Source organism: Catharus ustulatus, chromosome 6 (genome assembly GCF_009819885.2).
Source record: "Catharus ustulatus isolate bCatUst1 chromosome 6, bCatUst1.pri.v2, whole genome shotgun sequence".
Lineage (NCBI taxonomy): Eukaryota > Metazoa > Chordata > Aves > Passeriformes > Turdidae > Catharus > Catharus ustulatus.
Genome location: NC_046226.1, coordinates 3,330,892 through 3,351,950, shown reverse-complemented (window position 1 = coordinate 3,351,950; position 21,059 = coordinate 3,330,892). Strand labels below are relative to the sequence as shown.

Genomic DNA, 21,059 nt, shown 5'->3' with positions numbered 1-21,059 from the left:
TCCATGTCCTGGCTGATATAACCCACGAAGGGGTGAAATTCTGGGTCATAAATGCAAGAAGCCACTGGGTAAAAGGGAATCAGAGGTATTAGGAAATTATTGGAATTAACCCCCTGCATCAGGGGAAAAACCCACACAAGCAGAGTGATGCCTCCAGCAGAGAAATAGGAAGAAGCACAGACTGCAGAAAAGACTATCAAGCAATTTTTTTAAAAGAAATAGTGTTTTTAAACACAGTTTCCTGTTCAAGAAACTGGACAGAGAAACAATAACCTGTTTGTTGCTGCTCTTTCTGAGCAGCTCATTCCAGGCTCCATCCAGGCTCAGCAGGGAAGGAAACCTCACAGGGGGTTCTGTAATTCCCTGCATGGCACAAACACACGTGGACCTGCTGTTTGGCTCCAGCAGGAGCTGCTGTGGCTGTTATTTACTCATTTGTGTGGCAGCAGGAGCGGGGCTGCATCTAAAGATGTGTAAATTCAGCCCTTGGTGGCTGCAGCAATCCGACGGGATGTGATTCTGGAAGGGAGCCCAGCTTGTCTCACCAAGCAGCAGGAGCTCAGGAGCTGCTTTCAAGCTTCTTCAAAAAAAAATCCTGGGATGGTTTGGGTTGGGAAGGACCTTAAAGAACATCCAATTCCATCCCCTGCCATGGCAGGGACACCTTCCACTATCCCAGGTTGTTCCAAGCCCTGTCCAATCTGCCCTGGAATATTTCCAGTGATGAAGCAGCCACAGCTTCTCTGTGCCAGAACCTCACCACCCCCACAGCCAAGAATTTCTTCTTAGAATTAATCTAAATCTCCCCTCTTTTAATTTAAAGCCTTTCCCCCTTGTCCTATCACTATCAGCCCATGCAAGAAGCCCCTTTCCCTTTTCTTTATGCACTTCTAAGTGCTGAAAGGTCCTTGATTCCCATTGGAGAATCCAGCAAGGTGGGAGCAAGACAGAATAGATGTGAATCCAACCAGACAAAAGACTGCATGGAATGGTGGCTCAGGGAGGTGGGAATGGGTGGGGATGGAGGATTAGGGATAAGTTGCAAGGAGTCTCTTGGGGTAAACACAATGCCCCAGTGTCCAGGTCAATAAATGCATTTTTTCTTCTAAATCTATACACAAACCACAAAAAAAATCAGTGTTTGTCCCTGGGGAATCCTGGTCCATTAATATCAAATGCTGCTGTGCTGAACCAAGCCTCCCTAATTATCCCAGAAAACAGCTTTTGCTTTGAGCTCCTGGGAGGAATTCCTCCCCTGCTCACCAATGAAGACAGATAAACAGCACTGGGATGCAGAAACTCTCCTTTTCCACCTAAAAGGGATGTCCAAGAACATTTTCTCTGCTCAAGCAGCAGCCAGGGCTCCCCACTGCCTCAATCCTGAGGAGCATCTCCCTGCTGAGACCTGCAGCAGCATCAGCTTCCACCACAGGTTACAGCCCAGATGAAGAAACCTCCCCAGCACTTACAGCCATTTCAGGAGGATGTGCATCCTTTACACAGCAATGTGCAACCTGTGGAAACTTAAAAGAGTCAGGTGAAATTCCAGAAACATCTGGAATTGCCCCCAGAAACTGGGATCAAATCATCCCTGGAGTCATTAAAAAGCTGTGGAGTGGGAGCAGGGAGGCAGAGTGCCTTTAGGAGTGACAAAATACATGAGAACAATTAATTTCTTATGTGATGTACATCCCACAGTCACACCCAGACTGAAACAGCCCTGTAGCCTTTTCCATCCTTGCCAACTCATTTTGGATTTTCTCCTCCCTGATCTCTTTTTAGCCACTCTCACTCATTCAAAAAAGCCACCTAGCTCCCCTCTCTGGCAGGCACCATGGCACAAATTTTGCAAGACAAATTCCTCAGTGTTTCCACCTTCCCCTGGCCTCCACCTCTTGGGAACTCACACCTCATCCTAAGCACCCTCCCCTTTCATCTGGGCTGGCCATGTCTTATTCCTCCTCCTTTTTCTCTTTCAAAAGCATAAAATCTTCCAGCTCCAGGAGAAAAGAGAAGCCTGTTTGGTCTCTGAAAGATGCAAAAGATGATGCCCATCAGGGACATCCCATGACAGGGGGAATGGCTTCTCACTGACAGAGGGAAGGGATGGATGGGATATTGGGAAGAAATTCTTGGCTGAGAGGGTGGGCAGGCCCTGGCACAGGGTGCCCAGAGAAGCTGAGGCTGCTCCTGGATCCCTGGAAGTGTTCCAGTCTAGGCTGGACAGGGCTTGGAGCAACCTGGGATAGTGGAAGGTGTCCTTGCCCATGGCAGAGGGGTGGAACTGGATGTTCTTTAAGGTCCTTTCCAAGACAAATCAGTCTGGAATTCTAAAATTCTGTGACTTCCAAATCCTGAGCCCTGCAGTGCTCCCAGCAGCCACGGCTGGTATCACAAACCAAGTATTAATTCTTTCCCATTACTGCTCCAAATGAGCTCAGCTTTCCACCTCCTCTACATACCAACAGCAGATGCATCCTAAAAATCTGCCTTCATCATCCTCCAAAACATTCCTGATTGCTCAGATATTGCCTCACACTGGAGTTGTGGCACAGATCCCTGTGCCAGCTAACACGAGACCGCATTGCTCAGCAAACAGGGGACTATGGTTACAAGAAACATCAAATGCAGAACAACCAGCCTGAAATAAAATTGCATAACGGATGGGAACAGCAAAACTTCAGGGGAAAATAAAACAAAATTTAAAAAAAAAAAAAAAAAAAAAGCTTCAAGGCTGCCAAAACTGAGCCATTGATTACAGAGCATTTGATCCATTTGCATGCAGAGAGCTTTGCTTTGGAGCTGAGATGGAAACAGTCTTAATATAGCTGGAGAGAAAATATCCTCCTTGCACTCTCCTAACTGCACTTTGATAGGAAGCAGCCACAGAGCAGATGGTGCCTATATATAATCACCAGACCTATTATCCCAGCCTCTTTTAGTAATTTGAAGGATGTGATAACCACAAGGAGAGCAGCAAATATTCCCCCTCCCTCCCTCCCTTCCCCTGCTAATTAAAATATCCAAAAAGAAAAAAAAGGAAAAAAAAAGAAAAAAGGGAAAAAAAAAGGAGGAGGAAGCTATAATTATGGTAACGAATAAAAGAATTTCCAAATGAAGTAAATAACTATTTTGTGCACTGCTCCTTTAAACCAGAAGTCAAAAGTTAATTAAATAGCAGCATGTTACTGAGTCAGGAGAACACAGCAAGTCCCAGAGCAGTGGGGAAGGAGACTGGAGATGCTCTGGATGAATCCAAACCACAGCACTCCCATCCCTCCTCCGTGCCCTCCTGCCACTTCTCTGCAGATGCTGTGTGAGGGTGGGGGGAAGGAGAGCTCATCTCTTTCCATTCCTCTACTTGCCAAAGCCTGGGGTTGCACAGATTCAAAGGATGAGCAATGGGAAGGGGATTCTCTCCAGGGGTTTCTTGCTGCATGAAGATGCTCAGGAAAACATCACAAATGTGATTTCAGTCATGTTTTGAGAGAAGGCTGGGCAATGGTGGTGTTGGGGTGAGGTCACGGAGAAGCAAGAAGGGTTTGAGGAGGGAATTACAGTAATTTCACGATTATAAGACGCACATTACAATAGAGAGTGTGATAAAAGGTATCTGTTCTATCACCATCTGTTGAGGGTGGGGACAGTGATCCTTGTCTCTGTGGGAGATATTCTGCTAATGGGCATCCATTGAAACCAGGCAGGGCAGTGTTCTTTATCTTTTCACAACCCATCCTTCCTCCAGCCAGTCATTTTCTGCTCATGGCCATTGAGTCCCACTGTGGCACTGATAAAATTACTGCATCCCATTGGGAGTTGCTCCAGCCAGGGGGAAGAGCCCAACATTTCTTACCAAGATAAAAACAGAGGTTTTGGGACACTAAGGGAGCCCCTTTCTCCACTGGACTCCAGAGGAAAACCGGATTTCTCCACATCCCCACTGGAGCTCCGGAGGGAAACTGCACCTTGTACAGGAGCACTGCTCCAACTGAGCCACATCTGTCACTGCAGGAGGATGCAGCCACCATGGGATGGGACTGCTGCCAACACCCTGCCTGACGGGTGTCAGGCTGTACTCTGACTGTGTCAGGGTTTGGGGTTTGTTCTTTGTAGTGCTGTATTTCTATTTTAATTTCCCTAGTAAAGAACTGTTATTCCTAATTCCCATATCTTTGCCTGAGAGCCCCTTGATTTCAAAATTATAATAATTTGGAGGGAGGGGGTTTACATTCTCCATTTCAAAGAGATGCTCCTGCCTTTCTCAGCAGACACCTGTCCTCCAAACTAAAACAGCAATTTTTCCTTCTCTGTCCATATATAAGCCACACCTGATTATAAGCTGCACTTTGGGTTTGGACCAAAATTTTAGTCAAAATGGTGTAGCTTATAATCCTGAAATTACTGTACACATCAGGCCCTTGACAGATGTAAGTTAGTAGTGGAGGTGCTGAGGAACACCCCTGGCTCCCAGACAGAGCCCTCAGTCCCTGCTGATGGCTCCAGGTGACACAAAGTGAAGACAGGAACCCACAGGTGCTCATGGGGTGATGGAAAAGCAAATCTTCCCTCAGGAGAGCACCAAGCTCCCATGCACTGAGTGACCAGAGCTTGCTGTGGTCTCTGTATCCAACAGGCACCAGGGCTGCTGGAAAAATACACCCAGGTCTGGGGGGTCCATCCATCAACAAAACCTCCCAGAGAGAGGAGACTGCCCAGGGCTCTGAGAGAATTACTGGGGCTGTCTGACTTTGCTCCACAGCCCAGAGAGCATCAATCAGCTGCCCTGGTGGCCTCTGTGCCACTTCCAGGTCAGGAGCACCATTCATTGGTGACAGGAATCCCAGGGACTGTAGGATACACACAAAACCATTGCTGCTGCTTCCTAACATCCATCCCTGAGACACCCAGACTGCTGCAAGGAAAGTGGAGGTGGCATCAACCTCCCCCAATCCCAACTTGCAATTCAGGGACAGTGTCCTGCCCTCTTGCCAAGGGACAAGCAACACATCAACAGCAAAGCCATGGCAGGCATTCCCTGCCCTGAGTGCCCAGAGTCAGTGATTGCACTGGGATTTCACAAGCTGAGAGGGTGGGAACATCCCTGGGTGCTGCTGGAATAGACTCCCAAATGGGGTGGCCTCATTCCAGCCAGGAAGCTGCAGAGCTCTGTGAGCAGGGAAAGTGAATTTGGGAGCAGTGCTCTGTAAGAGCACAGAATCACAGCAGGTGCACAGTTGGAAAGGACCCATAAGGATCATTCCCATAAGGAACCCAGGTCCTGGCCTTGCACAGGACATCCCAAGAATCCCATGTTGTGCCTGAGAGTGTTCAAACACTTCTTGACCTCTGTCAGGCTTGGGGCTGTGATCACTTTCCTGGGAAGCCTATTGCAGTGCCCAGCCACCCTCTGGGGGAACAACTTTTGCTGATGTCCAGCCTAAACCTCCCCTGGCACAGCTCCATGCTGCTTCCATGTCTGAGTACAGACCAAACCTTGCATTAAGAAGGTCTGGGGGAAGGAACTGTGTGGCTCTAGAGGACATGTGTGACATGCCCACTTTGGATGTCTCTAGCTGCTCCCTCTCCTCCCCAGCCATGCAGACCAAGCACCACCTGCTCCATGGCTCACCCAACACAGGGCTGCAAGGGCAGCCAGAGCACAGGGATTGCTGAAGTGCCTGGAAGCATCATTTGGTGGCAGGAGGGCTGGTTTAGGAGCACTCACACATCTGTACCAACCATGGTTATGAGCCACCCATGGTATCATCACTGAGCCCAGCCTCGAGGTCTGCTCTCCTCTTCCCTTTTGGAGACCCTTCTGCCTTTTGGTGACATCTCTGCCTCCAAACATCATGGCTGATGAGGGGTCTGGCAGAGACACAGCCACAGGATCTATCCCCCTGCCCATGTGAAAATCCACTTGCCAGAGCACAACCATGGGAGATGTGCTCACTTCACTGCCTACTCACTCTGCTTGGCAAGCAGGGATCCCTCACTTGCTCCACACCCTGCTGCAGCAGGATCAGCACATCCCCAAGCTGTAGGCTGCACATATGCCCTGTGCTGTCACTTGTTCCCACGTCAGAGCAGAGAGGGCACGGCAGTGAGGACCCTGCTCTGTCTCTGTGCTGTCTGATGCCTCAGGTAACACCAGCTCTGCCTTGCTAACCCCATCCTCACAGAGCCCCAGAGCTACCCACACCCTCCCTGAGCCACCCATATTCCCCCAGAGCAATCCACATTCTGCCAGACACACTGGAATCCCCCTTGAGCCATCCACATTCCCCAGGGCCACCTGCATGCCCTGAGAGCCAACAGCTGCTGCTGGCTGAGACTTCTGCCCCATGGCTGCATGGCTGGGCATCCCTATGAGCAAAGCCACCTGTGATCTGCAAGTTCCAAATGAACAAAACAGGAGAATCACCCTCCCAAATATCCTGAGCCAAGTGCTCTTCAATGGTTGATGGTTACTCTAAGTCACCCTGTGAATCTGTCCTTTCTTCCCTTCCAGCTCAGGTTATGATGTGTGGAAGACCACAAATAGGCTGATGAGCTTGGGTGTCAGCCTAGAAACTCTGTGGAGATGACTGAAGGTGGGACCTCACATCACAAGGATCTTTGTCACTCAGCTACAGACACAGGGAGAAAAGAGATCCTTTGGGAGTAAGTGAAGGGAATGTGCCAAACAGGCTCAAAGGAGGATCCAAACGAGCTGGGGCAGCCAACCTGAAGTTTCAAGGTTAGAACAGGAAGGGACACTGGCCTCCAGGATGAGGTTGGTGAGCTCTTATCTCACGGGCTGAGTGATGGTCTGCAGAGGGAGAAAGAGCTTTGAATTCACAGAGGGGCAGAAAATCTGTATCTGCTGTTCAGTGCTGGAGTAGGGATTACAGAGGGACTTTCCCAAGCTAAGTGATTCCATGATTCTGTGTTGTTCTCACTCACAGTCCAGTTTGCTGCTGTATTGATGTACATGGATCTCAAAAAATAACTGCTCACACCTGATCTTCTCATACAACAATTCTGATTTCCAGACAGAGGACTAGCAAGATTTTGTAGCACTGGGAACCTGACAAAGTGTGAGACTTCTGGAAGTGTTCTCTGCCCATTGTGTGTGACACTAGAGGGCATGAGCAAGACAACAAATGCCCTTGTCTGCCACCACTGAGAAGCTCAAGTGTAACAAAGGCCAATGAGCTTTTCTCAGTCTATCAGTAAAAGAGAAGAAAAGCAGACATGAGAGGTGTCCCCAGGTGGCAGGATGAGTGCCAGGGTGCCAAGTCTCAGCAAGGCCAACTGAGGAACAATCTTCTGAAGGCAATTCCAAAAGAAAATCCACTCCCAGCAAGAACTTCACTGCTGTAACCTCACTAACACTTTTTCATTTTCTCATGAAATGTTTTGCTCAGTCTGCACGGCAGGAAATGTGTTCCACAGGCTGAGGACACACAGTGCCTTTCCTTCAGGAGGGAGGACAGAGGACAACAACTTTCAAGCTGTCCATCAAAACCCAACACAGATCAGGGTGGTCCTGTGGGCTGCCCATCAACCCAACACAGACCAGGGTGGTGCTGTGGGTTAAAACATGCAGTTATCCCAACACCCAGCTCAGTTTGGGTACTGGGTGCTGGGTTGTCTCCAGTGGTAGGCAGCACAGGTGAGGAAGAGTCAGGAATCCCACACTCTGTTCATGGTAAGTGCTTTTTTCTTGTTGTTTGCTCCACCTCAATTCCCTGATGACTCGGGGAGAGCTCCAGCACGTTCATCTCTCACTGGGGATTCCACAACTGGAGCAAATGTTGGCAAAATCCTGCAAGCCATGTCACACACACATGTTCTGACACACAGTCCAGCAGCTCAGACCCACCTTTAGGGCAGGATCACAGAAACACAGAATTCTTTGGGTTGGAAGGGACCTTAGAGCTTCTCTGGTACAATCCCTTGCCATGGGCAGGGACACCTTCCACTATCCCAGGTTGCTCCAAGTCCTGCCCAGTGTAGCCTTGGACACTTCCAAGGTTCCAGGGGTAGTCACAGCTTCTCTGGGCACCCTGTGCCTCACCATCCTCACAGGGAAGAATCTCTCCTAATATCCAGTTTAACCCTGTCTCTGTCAGTTTGAACCTGGGGTGAGCTACAAGGAAGGAAGAACCCTGATTTACTCCTCTTCAGCTCTAGGACAAGCTAGAAATTTTTCTTTTTCAGGACAAGAAATTTGTACAGGTGAGTATTTCTCCTTCCTTGCTCTGCTCTCCATCTCCTTCTCCTTGCAGACAAACAGCAGCAGTTTTCTGGCAGACATTCCCATGGGAATGTAGCAGGCCTGAGCACCCGGCACCTTTCCCATTTGTGCAGGAGTGGAAGGGTGGCTCCAGACTGGCAAGAGCTTTGCTGGTCCAAGACCTCTCTGCTCCCTCTCAGGGGAACCCAGGGACACTGAAACACCGAAGAGTGCAACATCCCTCCAGTATGAGCACAGTGCCAGCACAGGGATCCCTGCTCTGCAGGATATTCCCTGGCAAGGAATTCCCTGTCCCTCACTGAGCTGTGACTTTCTGGTCCAAATGAGACCGGTGTATCTGCAATGCTCCTCCTCAGCACAGCTAATAACAGACCCTCCTTTGCCTCTCTGCACAGATTCCCTTCCAAGAGGGTGGAAAACAGGGCTAGGCTGTGCTTCCAACAAATCCTGTCATGCCACCAGACCGTACTGGGGTGCAGCCAGTACAGGGGTAGGGAAGGAGCTGGAGCCCCCACGCAAGAAGCTGCTGGAAGCTTTGAAAACAAGCTGCCTTCCTCTGTCCTTTCAGAGTTTCCAGGCCATGTCTCCCTCACAAAGGCATTGTGCAACCCCAACATTTTGCAACCTGGCCACAGAGCCAGGACTCGGCGCTTCACCCGTCCCCACGCCGGAGCAGCTCCAGCCTCCTCCTGAGCCCATGCCAAGGCTCTCTGCACTCCCAGCATGCTAAAGCTTGGCTTAAAGCTGCATCTCAAGCTTTGCAGGAATTGCTGATGCAGTGGATGGGAAGGAGCACATGAACAGCACAGAATCCCAGAATGGTTTGGGTTGGAAGGGACCTTAAGCCCATCTGGTTCCACTCCCCTGCCATGGGCCTGACACTTTCCATTAGCCCAGACTGAGACTCATCCAGCCTGGCCTTGAACACTTCCAAGGATGAGACAGCCACAGCTTCTCTGGGCCAACTTCCATTGTTTGGGGTGAGTCCATATCCTCTAATCACTCCAGACACAAATTCATCACTTGGGACACAGCTCCCACTCCCAGAGCACCATTAATGTGGTAAATCCAGAGTGACTCCTTCAGAACATTCCAGACCTGCCTCCTGCAACATCTCCTCAAGCCTTGGCTAACCCCTGTCAGAGCAGTTATGGGAGAGCTGGAGATGAACCAATCCTGAACCAAATCTCAAAACTGGAGTCTAGGTCGAGTCCAAGTCAAGGACAGTACAAAGCAAAACATCACATGAGCTTCAGCCACCCATATTTAAGCCTTAAACCTCATTGTGCCACAGCAGCAGAAGAATGCAGCTCAGGCAAGATCACCACATCACTGCTCTGGGAAAGACTTTGCCCCACTCTGGTGTCAGGGACAGGCAGGGAAGGTTGTGTCCTTCCCTGGGTGTTGCTGGATTAAAGCCTCTGCACAGATAAACACCTCTGAGTAAGAGGGAGAACCTAAAACTAATAACAACACTAAAACCTAAACAAACACTAAGGAGTTGAGGGCTTTGCTTTGGAATAAAAGATTAATAAACATATTGATTGAGTCAAGGGGCTGGGACAAAGGCTGACAGCCGTGTTTATTTTTTAGCATCTATCTGTGGACTCACCAGGCTTTTGCCCAAGCCAAATATTGTGTTAAGGAAGTTTATGAACTGACACATGAAGTGTGGTTGGGTCACCTCCAGCTCAGCCCACGGTTGTCTGAGTATGGTGCCACCAAAATATGTCTGCAGGAGTTACAACAGCTTAACATGTGGGCCTGAGCTATCACTAGCAGGGGATGATGCAGCCAAGCAAGTGGCAGAGACTGAGGAGGAATTCAAGCACAGGACTGGGTAAAGTGTGGGGCTGTTGGCAGACCCACAGGTGTTCCTGTCCCAGCTGCTGCTGAACACACCAAAATCTGGGAGAATTCAAGGAAAACCACAGCACAGCAGCAGCTCTGCTGGGTAGTTCAGCTGTTGTCTCAGTTTTGGCATCTTGTGCCAATACTTGGAGACCACAGTGGGCAAGGGGTGGGTCAGTGCTGCTGCTGAGAGCTAAGTCTGGGCACAGAAATGCTCAAAAACCCACCAAGGGTGGTTCTTTGTGGAAAGAGTCCTTCAAGACCTGACACATCTTACAAAGTTCCAGTCATTATCAGTGATCAACCTGCTGCACCTCCCTGCTTCCAGATCCTGACAGGAGGAACCAGAGCCCTCCTGCAGTCTTTCTTCCCACTGCTTCCATGGTGTGCAAAGCCTCTGAGCCACCAGGCATGCAAAAACCACATGGAAAACATCCCAAAAATAACCCCTGGAGAAGCTGAACAGACCAACTGCAAGTGAATTCATGGGGTTTTTCTCACCCTGCTTCCTTGTTAGAGCTTTTCCATGCAGCTCAGTCACCCTGGAACAGCTTCAGAGCACAGGGTCTGGCTCTCAGAGAAGCTGAACATCACACACTCTCACAGCAGCAGGAGCTGGGAGCTTCACTGACAGGGGATTGGATGGGAATGATGGTTTAGAGCCTGAAGAACCTTTGCTAAATCCCCACATGCCTGCAAGGATGGACCCAGGAGAGGCAGGGACCCAGGTGCTACAGCAACAAACCCAGAGCTTTGTTTTGTTTCACTGCTGATTTGAAACACCACTTCAAAAAAAGAGCAATTCTTACAGGAGAGAGAAAAGCCCAGAAGCCTTGAGTGACCATTTTAAAGCTTTTAGCTATTTAATTGTGGCTTTCCACACTCTGATAAAGAAACCAGGGCTGCTGCCACAAGAAGCCTCTCCTCCCCAAAGTGCTCTCTGCATCCCTGATTTCCAGGAGATGCTGACAAAGCATCTTGGAGAGATTTCTGAATTTCTCAGAGTGAAGGAGGACATGCAGCCCTGCAGGTGACATGGTGGCTGTCACCCAAAGGTGTGACAGAGCGAGTGGGTGGGCAGGGGAGTTTCTGAATCCCACTGAGAAGATGCTGAGCTCCTGCTCTCCCAAAGAAGGCTCACAGGTATCAATGGCTGCTTTGAATACCAGCTGTAGCTGCACTACAGCTTCACACAGAAATCAGTATTAGATCTCCAGTCATGGAGCTCCAAGCCTTGGGTTGGGCTCTGCACCTCTGGCAAGGTCTCCATGGGGGAAGAACCACTCAGCTCTCCTGGAAATCACTGAGGACTGTCCATCCAAGCTCCTCAATCACCACCAGCTTCCCACCTCTGCACTGCACATACAAGGGAATGTTTTCAGACACCCTGAAGCTGGTGGATTCCAGTCCTGCTTCCAAAACTTATTCCTGCACTCAGGGTCTCAATCCCATTTCTACTCAGGAAGTCCTCCCACTTTTGGACTTGCCTCAAGGCTCCCAGCTCACTTCTGGACATGAAGCATCAGCTTCCTGCTTGAACTGTAAACCTACACAAAGCTACATGAAATACATGGAGTTCCCTTCAGTAACACATTTTTGGTCTTTTTCTTACTCTTTGCTGTTTTTCCCTCTCTCCACCTCCCAGGTCTTTAAAACCCCCATAGCACTAGAGGCAAAAAACCCCAACAAGGCAGGCAGGAAATAAAAAAAAAAAGCAGGTGAGGAAAGGATTAAAAAAAAAACAAAAAAAGGATTTTCCTATGGCCCAGATGAGTTCAGCCCCTCTGCTAACCACGGCAAAGCAGCAACTCCTGGTGGGATGGTGGGGCTGTCCCCAGAGCCTCCCGTGGGTACTCACTGGTGCTTGTGCTAGTGCCGATGGTGTTGATGGTGGTGGGGACAGAGGAGGAGGAGTAGAGGGGCAGGTGGCCGTTCTCACACGCCAGGTTTTTGTCCTGCCAGCTGGAGGCGCTGACGCTGATGCCGGAGTCCCGAGAGGAGTTCTGCCACCCGTTGAGTTTGTCGTCGGAGTTCTGTCTTTGGTGATAGTAGTGAGCCTGCCCGTAGTCCAGCGAGTCCGAGCGGCCGCGGCCCTGCCCGCCGAAGCCCCCCGACGTGCGGTCCTCCAGGTGGTTGAGCCACATGGCCAGGGCGCTCCTGTCCTCCAGGGAGGTGGCAGGGTGGATCAAGGCGTAGGACAGCAGCTGCCTGCTCTCCTCGATGTGCTGGTTGTGCTCGATCGAGTGCGCCAGGATTTTGGGCAAGAGTTTCATGTACTCGACTTTCGCCTCGATGTTGCCGGGCTTCAGTAAAGGCAGGTGGGTCAGCAAGAGGGAGATCACTTTATCCTTGGATTCCTGTTGCCACTGGTTAATGATTCCTGTTGAAGGGATAGAGAAGGGGGAAAAATGAAAAGATGAATGAGAAATTGAACAACAGGGTCATGGCAGGGTAAAATGACATGTCAAAGGGATTTCCACACGTGTGGTACCACAGCGTGAGCAATGGGGCCACCACCCTCCAAAACCATTGTCAGCAAACTGGATACCAGAAATTACCAGATGCTTCTGAACATCTCTAAACCCGACTCTACTCCACTGCTGTTGTGCTTATTTTAATCAAAATCATGATTTGGCCCAAATTTTCCATATTGTTGCAGATTACAGAAAATACCACACAAAAGCACTCGGTGGGTAAAGCTAACCTTTGGAAAGAACTTGGCTGGAAAATTGAAAAGGTCAGGATTCAAAGGAGGTAACACAGGTGAGAGCCACAGAGGGGAGAAGCTTTCCAGCAGGAGCACACTCATCCAACCAGGGTGTTGGTGCATCCACCAGCCCCAAAGGAAAGGAGCTGAAGCAGATTTGAACAGAGCTCCTGTTCCTCTGTTAGATCACAGCAAATGGGAGAGATTTCAAAAGACCGAGAAAAAAAAAGGAAACCTAGGGGTTAGATTTAAATATGCAGAAGGAAAAGTCAGGGAAACTACAAAATGGTCACTTAAGTCAAACTCCTGGAAAACTGATGGAACAAATAATGAAACAACCTATTTGTAAGCACTTAGAAGATAACAAGATGATAAGTGACTGCCGACACCCATTTGTCAAGAGCAATTTGATTTCCTTCTGTGACAGAGCAACTGGCCTGTGAATAGCTGGGGGAACAGGCAGTGCTCTACATCTTGATATTCATTAGGTGCTGCTGCACATGGCTCCCTCAGCAGCACAGCACAGCACAGAGAAACTGCTCTAATGTGGGCACACAGCTCATCTGAAAAACATATGGAGGGAGCTGGTGGTGCTGATTCACTGTCAGACTGGGAGGATGTCCTGGTCCTGGCACCACCCAGCGTGGCACTGTGATAAGGGTGATGTGATAAACGTGATCAGCACACAGGTATTGTGCTAAGAGAAAGGAAAACACTCCAGGAAACTGGAGTAGAGGTCAAACACCTGAAGGGGTGGCATGAAGCTGTGTCAGGGGAGGTTTAGGTTGGATATCAGGAAAGGTTCTTCCCCCAGAGGGTGGTGGGGCACTGACCATGCTCCCCAGGGAATGGGGACAGCACCAGAGTGCCAGAGTTCCAGGAGAAAGGGGACAAAGCTCCCAGGCACAGGGTGGGATTGTTGGAGTGTCTGTGCAGGGCCAGGAGTTGGACTGGATGATCCCTGTGGGTCCCCTTCCAGGATGCTCTATGCTTCTATGAAACTTGGAGAGATGTGAAAGAACATCTGCATTTACCATGTGCAAACATCTGCATGCAGGTGGGAACAAACAAGGTGGCTTGGGAAGCACCATTCAGTCAGACACTGTGCTGCACAGAAAAGCTGCAGCAGCCAGCCTGACTCCTGGCTGAGAGGTGAATGCTGGCATGGACAGGCTGCTCTCCACATCTGCTGCTGCCCAGGGAAATGGTGGTGGCCCCATCCCTGGAGGATTTAACAGCCATGGATGTGGCTCTTGGGGACATGGGTCACTGGTGGCCTTGGCAGTGCTGGAGGAATGGCTGAACTCGATGATCTTGGAGGGTTTTTCCAACCTAAACAATTCTATGAATCAGTGACTTGAACTGAGCAAAGATGAATGAGGCTGGACATGATGGAACTGCCTTCTGTAGGGCAGGATGTGAGATCTTCACCACCAGAGCTTTCTCTGAAGAGCTGATACAAACTCCAAACATCTCCCAAATCCACCCAGAGCAGCCAACTGGCACTGCCCAGCCCCAGGGCAGTCTCTCCTCCAGGGCTGGCCAAACCCCTCTGTAAAGCCTTCAAATTTCAGCCCCTGTCTTAGGCTGTGCTGCAGAGCCACAACTGAACTGTGTGCTGGAGAATACTCCTGCTTGCTTTAAACACACTGCCCAAAACTTCATCAGGTGAAATGCTGAAAAAATCCCCCAAAACTTTATGTTCTCTGTTCCTGTCTGCAATCCATTCTGCACAGGAAGCTGCTCTAAATCATTGATTATCCCTACAGCCTCTTTGTGTTTTTGAGCTAGGATAACTGAACCCACACCACTGAAATGCAGATCCAGATCTCCAGCTGTAGGATCATTCATCAGGTTTGCTCTTGGCAAGGCACAAGAGCAAATCAATATCCAGCTCAGGATATTCTATGACCCTGGAACTGGACTCTACAATCCTCATGTGTCCCCTCCACCTGAGGATATTCCATAATTCCATGATTCTGGATGACCCATGCTGCTGGCCAGCAGCTAACCCAAACTCTCCCACCACCCCTGACCCAGAAGAGAGCTTTTAAAGCAGCACCTTCTCCAGTTAGGAGCAAACTCTGGACATCACTTTCCTGACAGGGCTGCTGTGGTGAGCAGCACTCACCCTCCAGATCCACCTTCCCAGCTCCAAGGCATGCAACTGCTTTAACAGGGAACCACTAGATGGCTTGCTGGGAACACTGGCTACTCTCCCTGGAACTTTCTGCATTGGTATTTACTTCTCCACAGACCTCCCCCTCCTCCAGAGCCACTTCCTGAGCCAGCCACAGCGTGCCCTGTGCTGAGAGGAGCAAGGGACACGACGTGGCACAGCTTTGGTGGAGAAGGAGCTGCTCCATGGCAGCAGAAGGGACTTTTCTGGGTGTGCTCCTGTGCCTGTGGGAATGCTGTGAGGCTGTTTTGGTGCTAAAAAAATAGGATTTGGGACAGCAACACTCAGCTAAGTGATGCTGTAAAGGATCCATGAGTGTAGCAGCACTCAAGGCCCACCAGAGCATATCCATATTTTCCATATGCAGGTGTCCCTGCTCCAGGCAAGGCTTCCTGTTGGGATGAATCTGATTTATCTGTCCCCTCTCTCTTAATCAGCTGTCTGGTGAGTTGAAAACATTTCTTATTTTCTCCCATCTCCTGCAGAGAGGGATGTCACACCCCAGTATTTTATCATTGCTCTCGTGGTGGTTCAGCAGCACTTTCAGGCTGGCACAGCCAAACCCCAGCCTGGCACCAGCTGGGATTCTGTAGCAGCTCAGATAAACTGAGAAATCAAAGATCATTAAAAAAAAAAGGCCTGCAATGCACTGCTCAAAGAAGTTGGTGCCAGTTAAACACAGGAGCAAAATACAGACAGAGAAAGCAGAGCCTGGTGTAAACTGGGTGCAGGAGAGGAGGAGGAGGAGGAGGAGGAGGAAGGAGGTGACCAGGCTGGACTCCTCCTCTCATGGGGGAGAGCTCAGCATGAAGGTCCCCACTGCAGAAACACAGGATGGGGCCAGAGCTGCTTCTGGGGAGCTTTGCCTTGGACCTCCAAGAGATTTGGGGGTTTAAACCACAACTCCAAAAGATGGGGCACTGACCCAAAAGCCTGTGGCTGATGAAGGGCTGGGTGCCCTTCCCTGCCCCAGCACAGGCAGGAGCTGGTCTCCTTCTCAGCCAGCAGCAGGATGTGCACAATTAAACAAAAATGGAAAATAATTAGATCTGAAAGAGGTTTGGCTCTCTCTGAGATGGGGCAGAAGGTCAGGCTTAATCCTATCTGCCAGAAAACAGAGGGATCTGGAGAGGGCAGTGCAGGAGAGGGAAAGCTGGAGCTGCCTGTGGGCAGGGGGAGAGGGGCAGGCAACATCCCAAAGCCCCTCTCCACCCTCTCCCTGAACACAGGAGCCCCCAGTTCAGCCCCTCACCTGCTCCCAGGCACTCCTGGCCATCTGGGATAGCTCATCCTTTACTGCCAGAACAAGCACTTTGAGATTGGGATGTGTGCTGGGATCCCACATCCCAGGCTCCTGACATGATACCTGGGGTGGGTCACAGCACTAATCACCTGGCAGCCTCATTAATTCCCCTGGTTGCTGCTTCAGGGATGCCTGCTGCTTCCCATCATGAGGATTTCACTGCTCTGGAATGGCACAGCTCATGATACAAATCTCAGCATAGAGAGAGCCCCAAAGTTAGAATCCCTCCCTTGCTGTCTTGAAACTCCCCAAAATCCCTGTCCTGCCCACTGCTGCCATGGAACTGCCATCCCTTTTTGGAGATGAGGTCAGGTAACAACTGACCAGCCCTGAACTGGGAAGGGATGGGAGCTGCTGGTAACCCCACAGCAGAAAATCCCAATTTTTATGATGGGACATTTTTTTGGATGAGAAGCTGAATGAAGGTGGGATGTGAAACCACCTTCTACTGAAGGATTACTTAACTGACAGGATTTTGCTGCTAGACAGCCCAGCTGATGCATGTGCAGCATGCCTGTGGATAAATCCAGCTCCAAATATAGCCAGGTCCTGCTTCCAAGACTGAAACCTGTGCTTGTGCTATGAATAGGACCAACACCATCCCCAAAACTGGGGCTTTCTGCCTGGAAAAAAAGAGGTGAAGTTTGTCAACTTATTAAGTTATTAAGGGATTTCTCTGTCACTAATCTGCTTAATCACTGCTGGATCCCTGCAAACTGTTAAAGCCTCCATGTCCAGTGGTGATGGATCCACCTCTAATGTGTCCCCCACGAGGGACCTTCCTGCCTTTACTCTGAACCTGCCTCCTGAGGGATGGAGGGGTTATTTCCACAAGGCTCATGGTTATGATGTCCTGGGAACAGTCACAGTTTTCCAAATGTAAAATCAGACCAGATGGACAAAGGCAGGGCTAGACACAGACCCTGCAAAAACCAACATGAGCAGCACAGTGGTGCTTTACAAACCCTGAAGGACCAAACTGCAGGGGTTTTAATTCTAGTTTTGATTTTTGCAAAGTGACTTCTGGGCTAGAAGATTCCACTTTAAAAACCCCACCCTGCTGAGAGGGATGGCCAGGAGCAGCTGTCAGCACAGGAAAAGATTGTGTGGGTCTCACCAGGTGACAAGTCTTCAAGGGACAATGATAATGCCAAGAACAACCAAACCCATCCAAGATCCAAGGGCTGGAGCCCCTCTGCTCTGGAGCCAGGCTGGGAGAGTCTGGTGAGTTCACCTGGAGAGGAGAAGGCTCCAGGGAGAGCTCAGAGACCCTTCCAGAGCCTCAAGGGGCTCCAGGAGAGCTGGAGAGGGACTGGGGACAAGGGATGGAGGGACAGGACACAGGGAATGGCTTCACTGCCAGAGGGCAGGGATGGATGGGAGATTGGGAAGGAATTCCTGGCTGTGAGGGTGATGAGGCCCTGGCACAGGGTGCCCAGAGAAGCTGTGGCTGCCCCTGGATCCCTGGAAGTGTCCAAGGCTGGACAGGGCTTGGAGCAGCCTGGGATAGTGGAAGGTGTCCCTGCCCATGGCAGGGGGTTGGAATGGGTCTTTAAGGTCCCTTCCAATCCAAACTATTCCAGGATTTCATGAATTTGCTGACTGTGATTTTGGTGAGCAACAAGGACATCAATTTAAAGACCAGAAGTGTTTTAAAAACTGCCCCAAAATCTTCCAAGTGACAAAGAGGATATTCACACAGGAGGCTTGGTATCATTGCCCCTCAATGCTAAGTCAGTGCACTTAAGGGTTCCAGTTGTCAGCAAATTGCTCCTAAATTACTGTTTTATTATGCCCTTGTTTTCAGTTTTCCATAAAAAGTTCTCATTCAGATAATTTGCCCAGGCAAGAAACGACTGAGAGAGGGAATCATGGGATCATTAAGGTTGGAAAAGACCTCCAAGATCATTGAGTCCAACCATTAACCAGATGTTCAAATCTGAAGGGCACCCTCCAAGCACCTTCCCAGAAGGGCTGAAATGAACTGCACTCTCAGAGGTATTTGGGGAGAAAAAACAGGAGTTTGTACTAAAAGTTTAGGTTGGGATCCTTGATCTTGTAAAGTGACACAACGCATGATTAGGGACTGGGTGCTCCTGGATGGCAATCAAGCATTTCTAGGGATGGACAACACTGAGGTTTTCATGTCTTGGATGGCCAACAGCAAAAGAGAAATCCAATCCATGCTCAGGCAGCTGGCAACTGCCAGTGAGCCTGGAGTCAGTGGCCACAGAGAAAGAGATGGTTATTTCTGGGTTTGCAGGAAGGTTTTTCAAGAGGCTTCCTCAGCAGCTCCCAGAAGTTCCCATTGTTCACTGTTTCCTGGATTGTGAATGTGAAATTGAACCTGGGTGATGGGCAGAGCTACGTGGAGGGCACCCACTTTTTATTGTCAGAGGGAGAAAAATCAGCACCAGGACTCGTCCTGCTGTGCACAGAGCCAGCAGCACATCACCAGCCACCAGCTGCTCCACACATGCAGGGGGATGCTGCACTTCCACCAAAATCCTGTACTTCCACCAAAATCCTGCACTTCCACCAAAATCCCCCAAATCTGTGGTAACTGAGGTCATCTCCAGCCAGCCCTGGCTCTCACAACTCTTCCAGCAGCCTGGATGCCTTCACCAGGGCAAAAGGGGTGAAGAAAGCTGACCCTGCATATGAACACAACCCAACAAGCTCTGCTTGGCCACAACATCACCTGCCAGTGAGTGACCATCATCAGACAAACCTGAATTCTCTGTCTGCTTGTTCCAGTTTCTCCCAAGCACTTCTATTTACCTCCATTTCAAGTTGAATTTATCTAGTTTTATGCTTGAATTCATCTCACTTCAGATTCTGAACTAGATGATTTTTAAGGTTTCTCCCAACTCAAACCATTCAGTGATTCTGAGTGGGGTGGAGAAACCACACCCCACTCACACAGGGCAGTTTGCTGCAAAGATAAAGCAAAAGAGCAAAAAAACCCCAAGATATTTAACCCAGAAGTCTGAATTTCAACCAAGGGCAGGTTGTTGTAATCCCAGCCTTCTCACAGCTGGGTTTTCTGTTCTGTGAGATGGTCCAGCTCCCCACCAGCCATCACAGAAATCCACTCTCCAACAGCACCACTGCAGACACAAACCTCTGCCCTGGCTCCTGCAGCAGTTTGATTGAAGGTGAAGCACAAAGTGTTTCCAGCTAAAAGGATTTAAATTATTATTTGCAGTAATTAGCACCTGCACGTTGGCCCGGTCACAATACTTTGTTTGGGCGAATTTACATCATTCCCTTTGCAAATCAGCCTCACTCAAAAGGCCAGCATTAAGGAAAACAAAGCAAGAACCCCGTTGGAAACACTCTGTACCCCATCCAGAGCACATCAATACCCTCACTGTTAAACCTGGCAGCCTTGTCCCTCCACCAGAGGCGAAATAATCAGAATTTCAGCGTGCTCCTCCTCGTTATTGCAACCGACGCTAATTAAAAGGAAAAACATCTCAGTGATAAAGGTTACTGCAGACCTGCCAAGTGCAGCAGGCACAGAGGCAGGCTGCCACCGACAACCTGAATCCTGCTCCTCATCTCCCTGAGATCCATGCAAAATCCCAGCCAACACAGGGGAGAAAACACCGATGATGCTTCCGAGCGCCTTCCAAGGCTGGAGGTAAATGTGGAAATCCCAGCAGCCTTTCCCTGCTGCAGGTCTGAATTGATGCCTGTGCTAGCACTGACCTCAGTGGGACAGGAGGATCTAATCCCACACTTCTGAGCTGTGCCCATCACCCTGCCTGCTGCATCCACGGCTGCCTGGCACCTCCCAGGGCTCCCAGGGCTTCATCCTGGGATCAGCTTCCTCACAGCCCACCTAAACTGCTCATCCTCATGGATAACGGGGGATGTGACACAGGAAAAGCCAATAAATCCCTGTGGCTGGCTTTTTGCTGTCACTCCCTTCCATTCAGGTCTGACAGCCCAGCTTGGGGAGGAATTGGGGAGCAGACTGGAACAAGTCTTTGCTAGGAGCTGGGAGCAGCCTGTAAAAAAGCCCAGGAGGGCTTGGGGACTGCTATGTGTGGGATTAAGGGCTCTGAATTCCCCTCCTGGAGCACCAATCCCACAGCTTTGAGCCTCCAACACACCAAATGCTACCCCAGCATCTTTGGTCTATGATGAGATATAAAAAGGCAACCACAGAATTCCCCTTTCCCTGACTGGTCCCTTTCCTCTCCCGGGCAGATTAAAGGCTGGACAACCTCTCTGAAGGACAGACAGACCTTTTGCCCACCAGCAGCCACGAGGAGAGGACAGACAGACACCACACAAGGCTCCATCTCCCTTCTCCAGCAGTCACATCCCACCTCCCGCCCCGGCTCCGCGGCGGTGCCAGCGGAGCGCGACGGAAAATCTGCCAGTGATGCACAGCAACCTCTGGGTTCACATGGTGCTGGCTCCCCTCCGTGTTTCCAGCAGCTACATCACACTCTAAGAGGCTAAAAATACATTAGGAAAGTACTTAATGTTTCTTTTCCACCCCAGCGGCTGCTGCAGAGAAGCTCCAAGTGGGAGGGGAGGTGAACAGACCGGAGTGGATGCAGGGAGGAGAAGCAAAAAAAATGGAGCAACAAGCACAGCACATCCCTCAAAAGGTGGTGGCTGGGGAAATCCCACTGCAGGCAACGTTGGTTTCTTGGAAAAATGAAGGCAAGAGCCACGTAACCATGGAAAGCAAAGTGTTTCTGACTACAGAGCAGGATTTAAGGCCAGGCTGGACAGGACTTGGAGCAACCTGGACTAG

The 21,059-nt window shown here is 50.0% G+C and overlaps 1 protein-coding gene across 3 annotated transcripts in view; it reads right to left on the bottom strand.

Moving 5' to 3' along the window:
- SAMD4A (sterile alpha motif domain containing 4A) overlaps positions 1-21,059 on the bottom strand; it is a 94,652-nt gene that overhangs the window by 23,152 nt on the left and 50,441 nt on the right. For all 3 annotated transcript variants that reach the window (XR_004418246.1, XM_033062938.2, XM_033062937.1), the window contains exon 3: positions 11,952-12,473. Coding sequence is in view for 2 of the 3 variants with exons in the window: in XM_033062938.2 (XP_032918829.1) it covers positions 11,952-12,473 (522 nt within the window). In the remaining variant the exon portion in view is untranslated. The remainder of the gene's footprint in view (positions 1-11,951; positions 12,474-21,059) is intronic.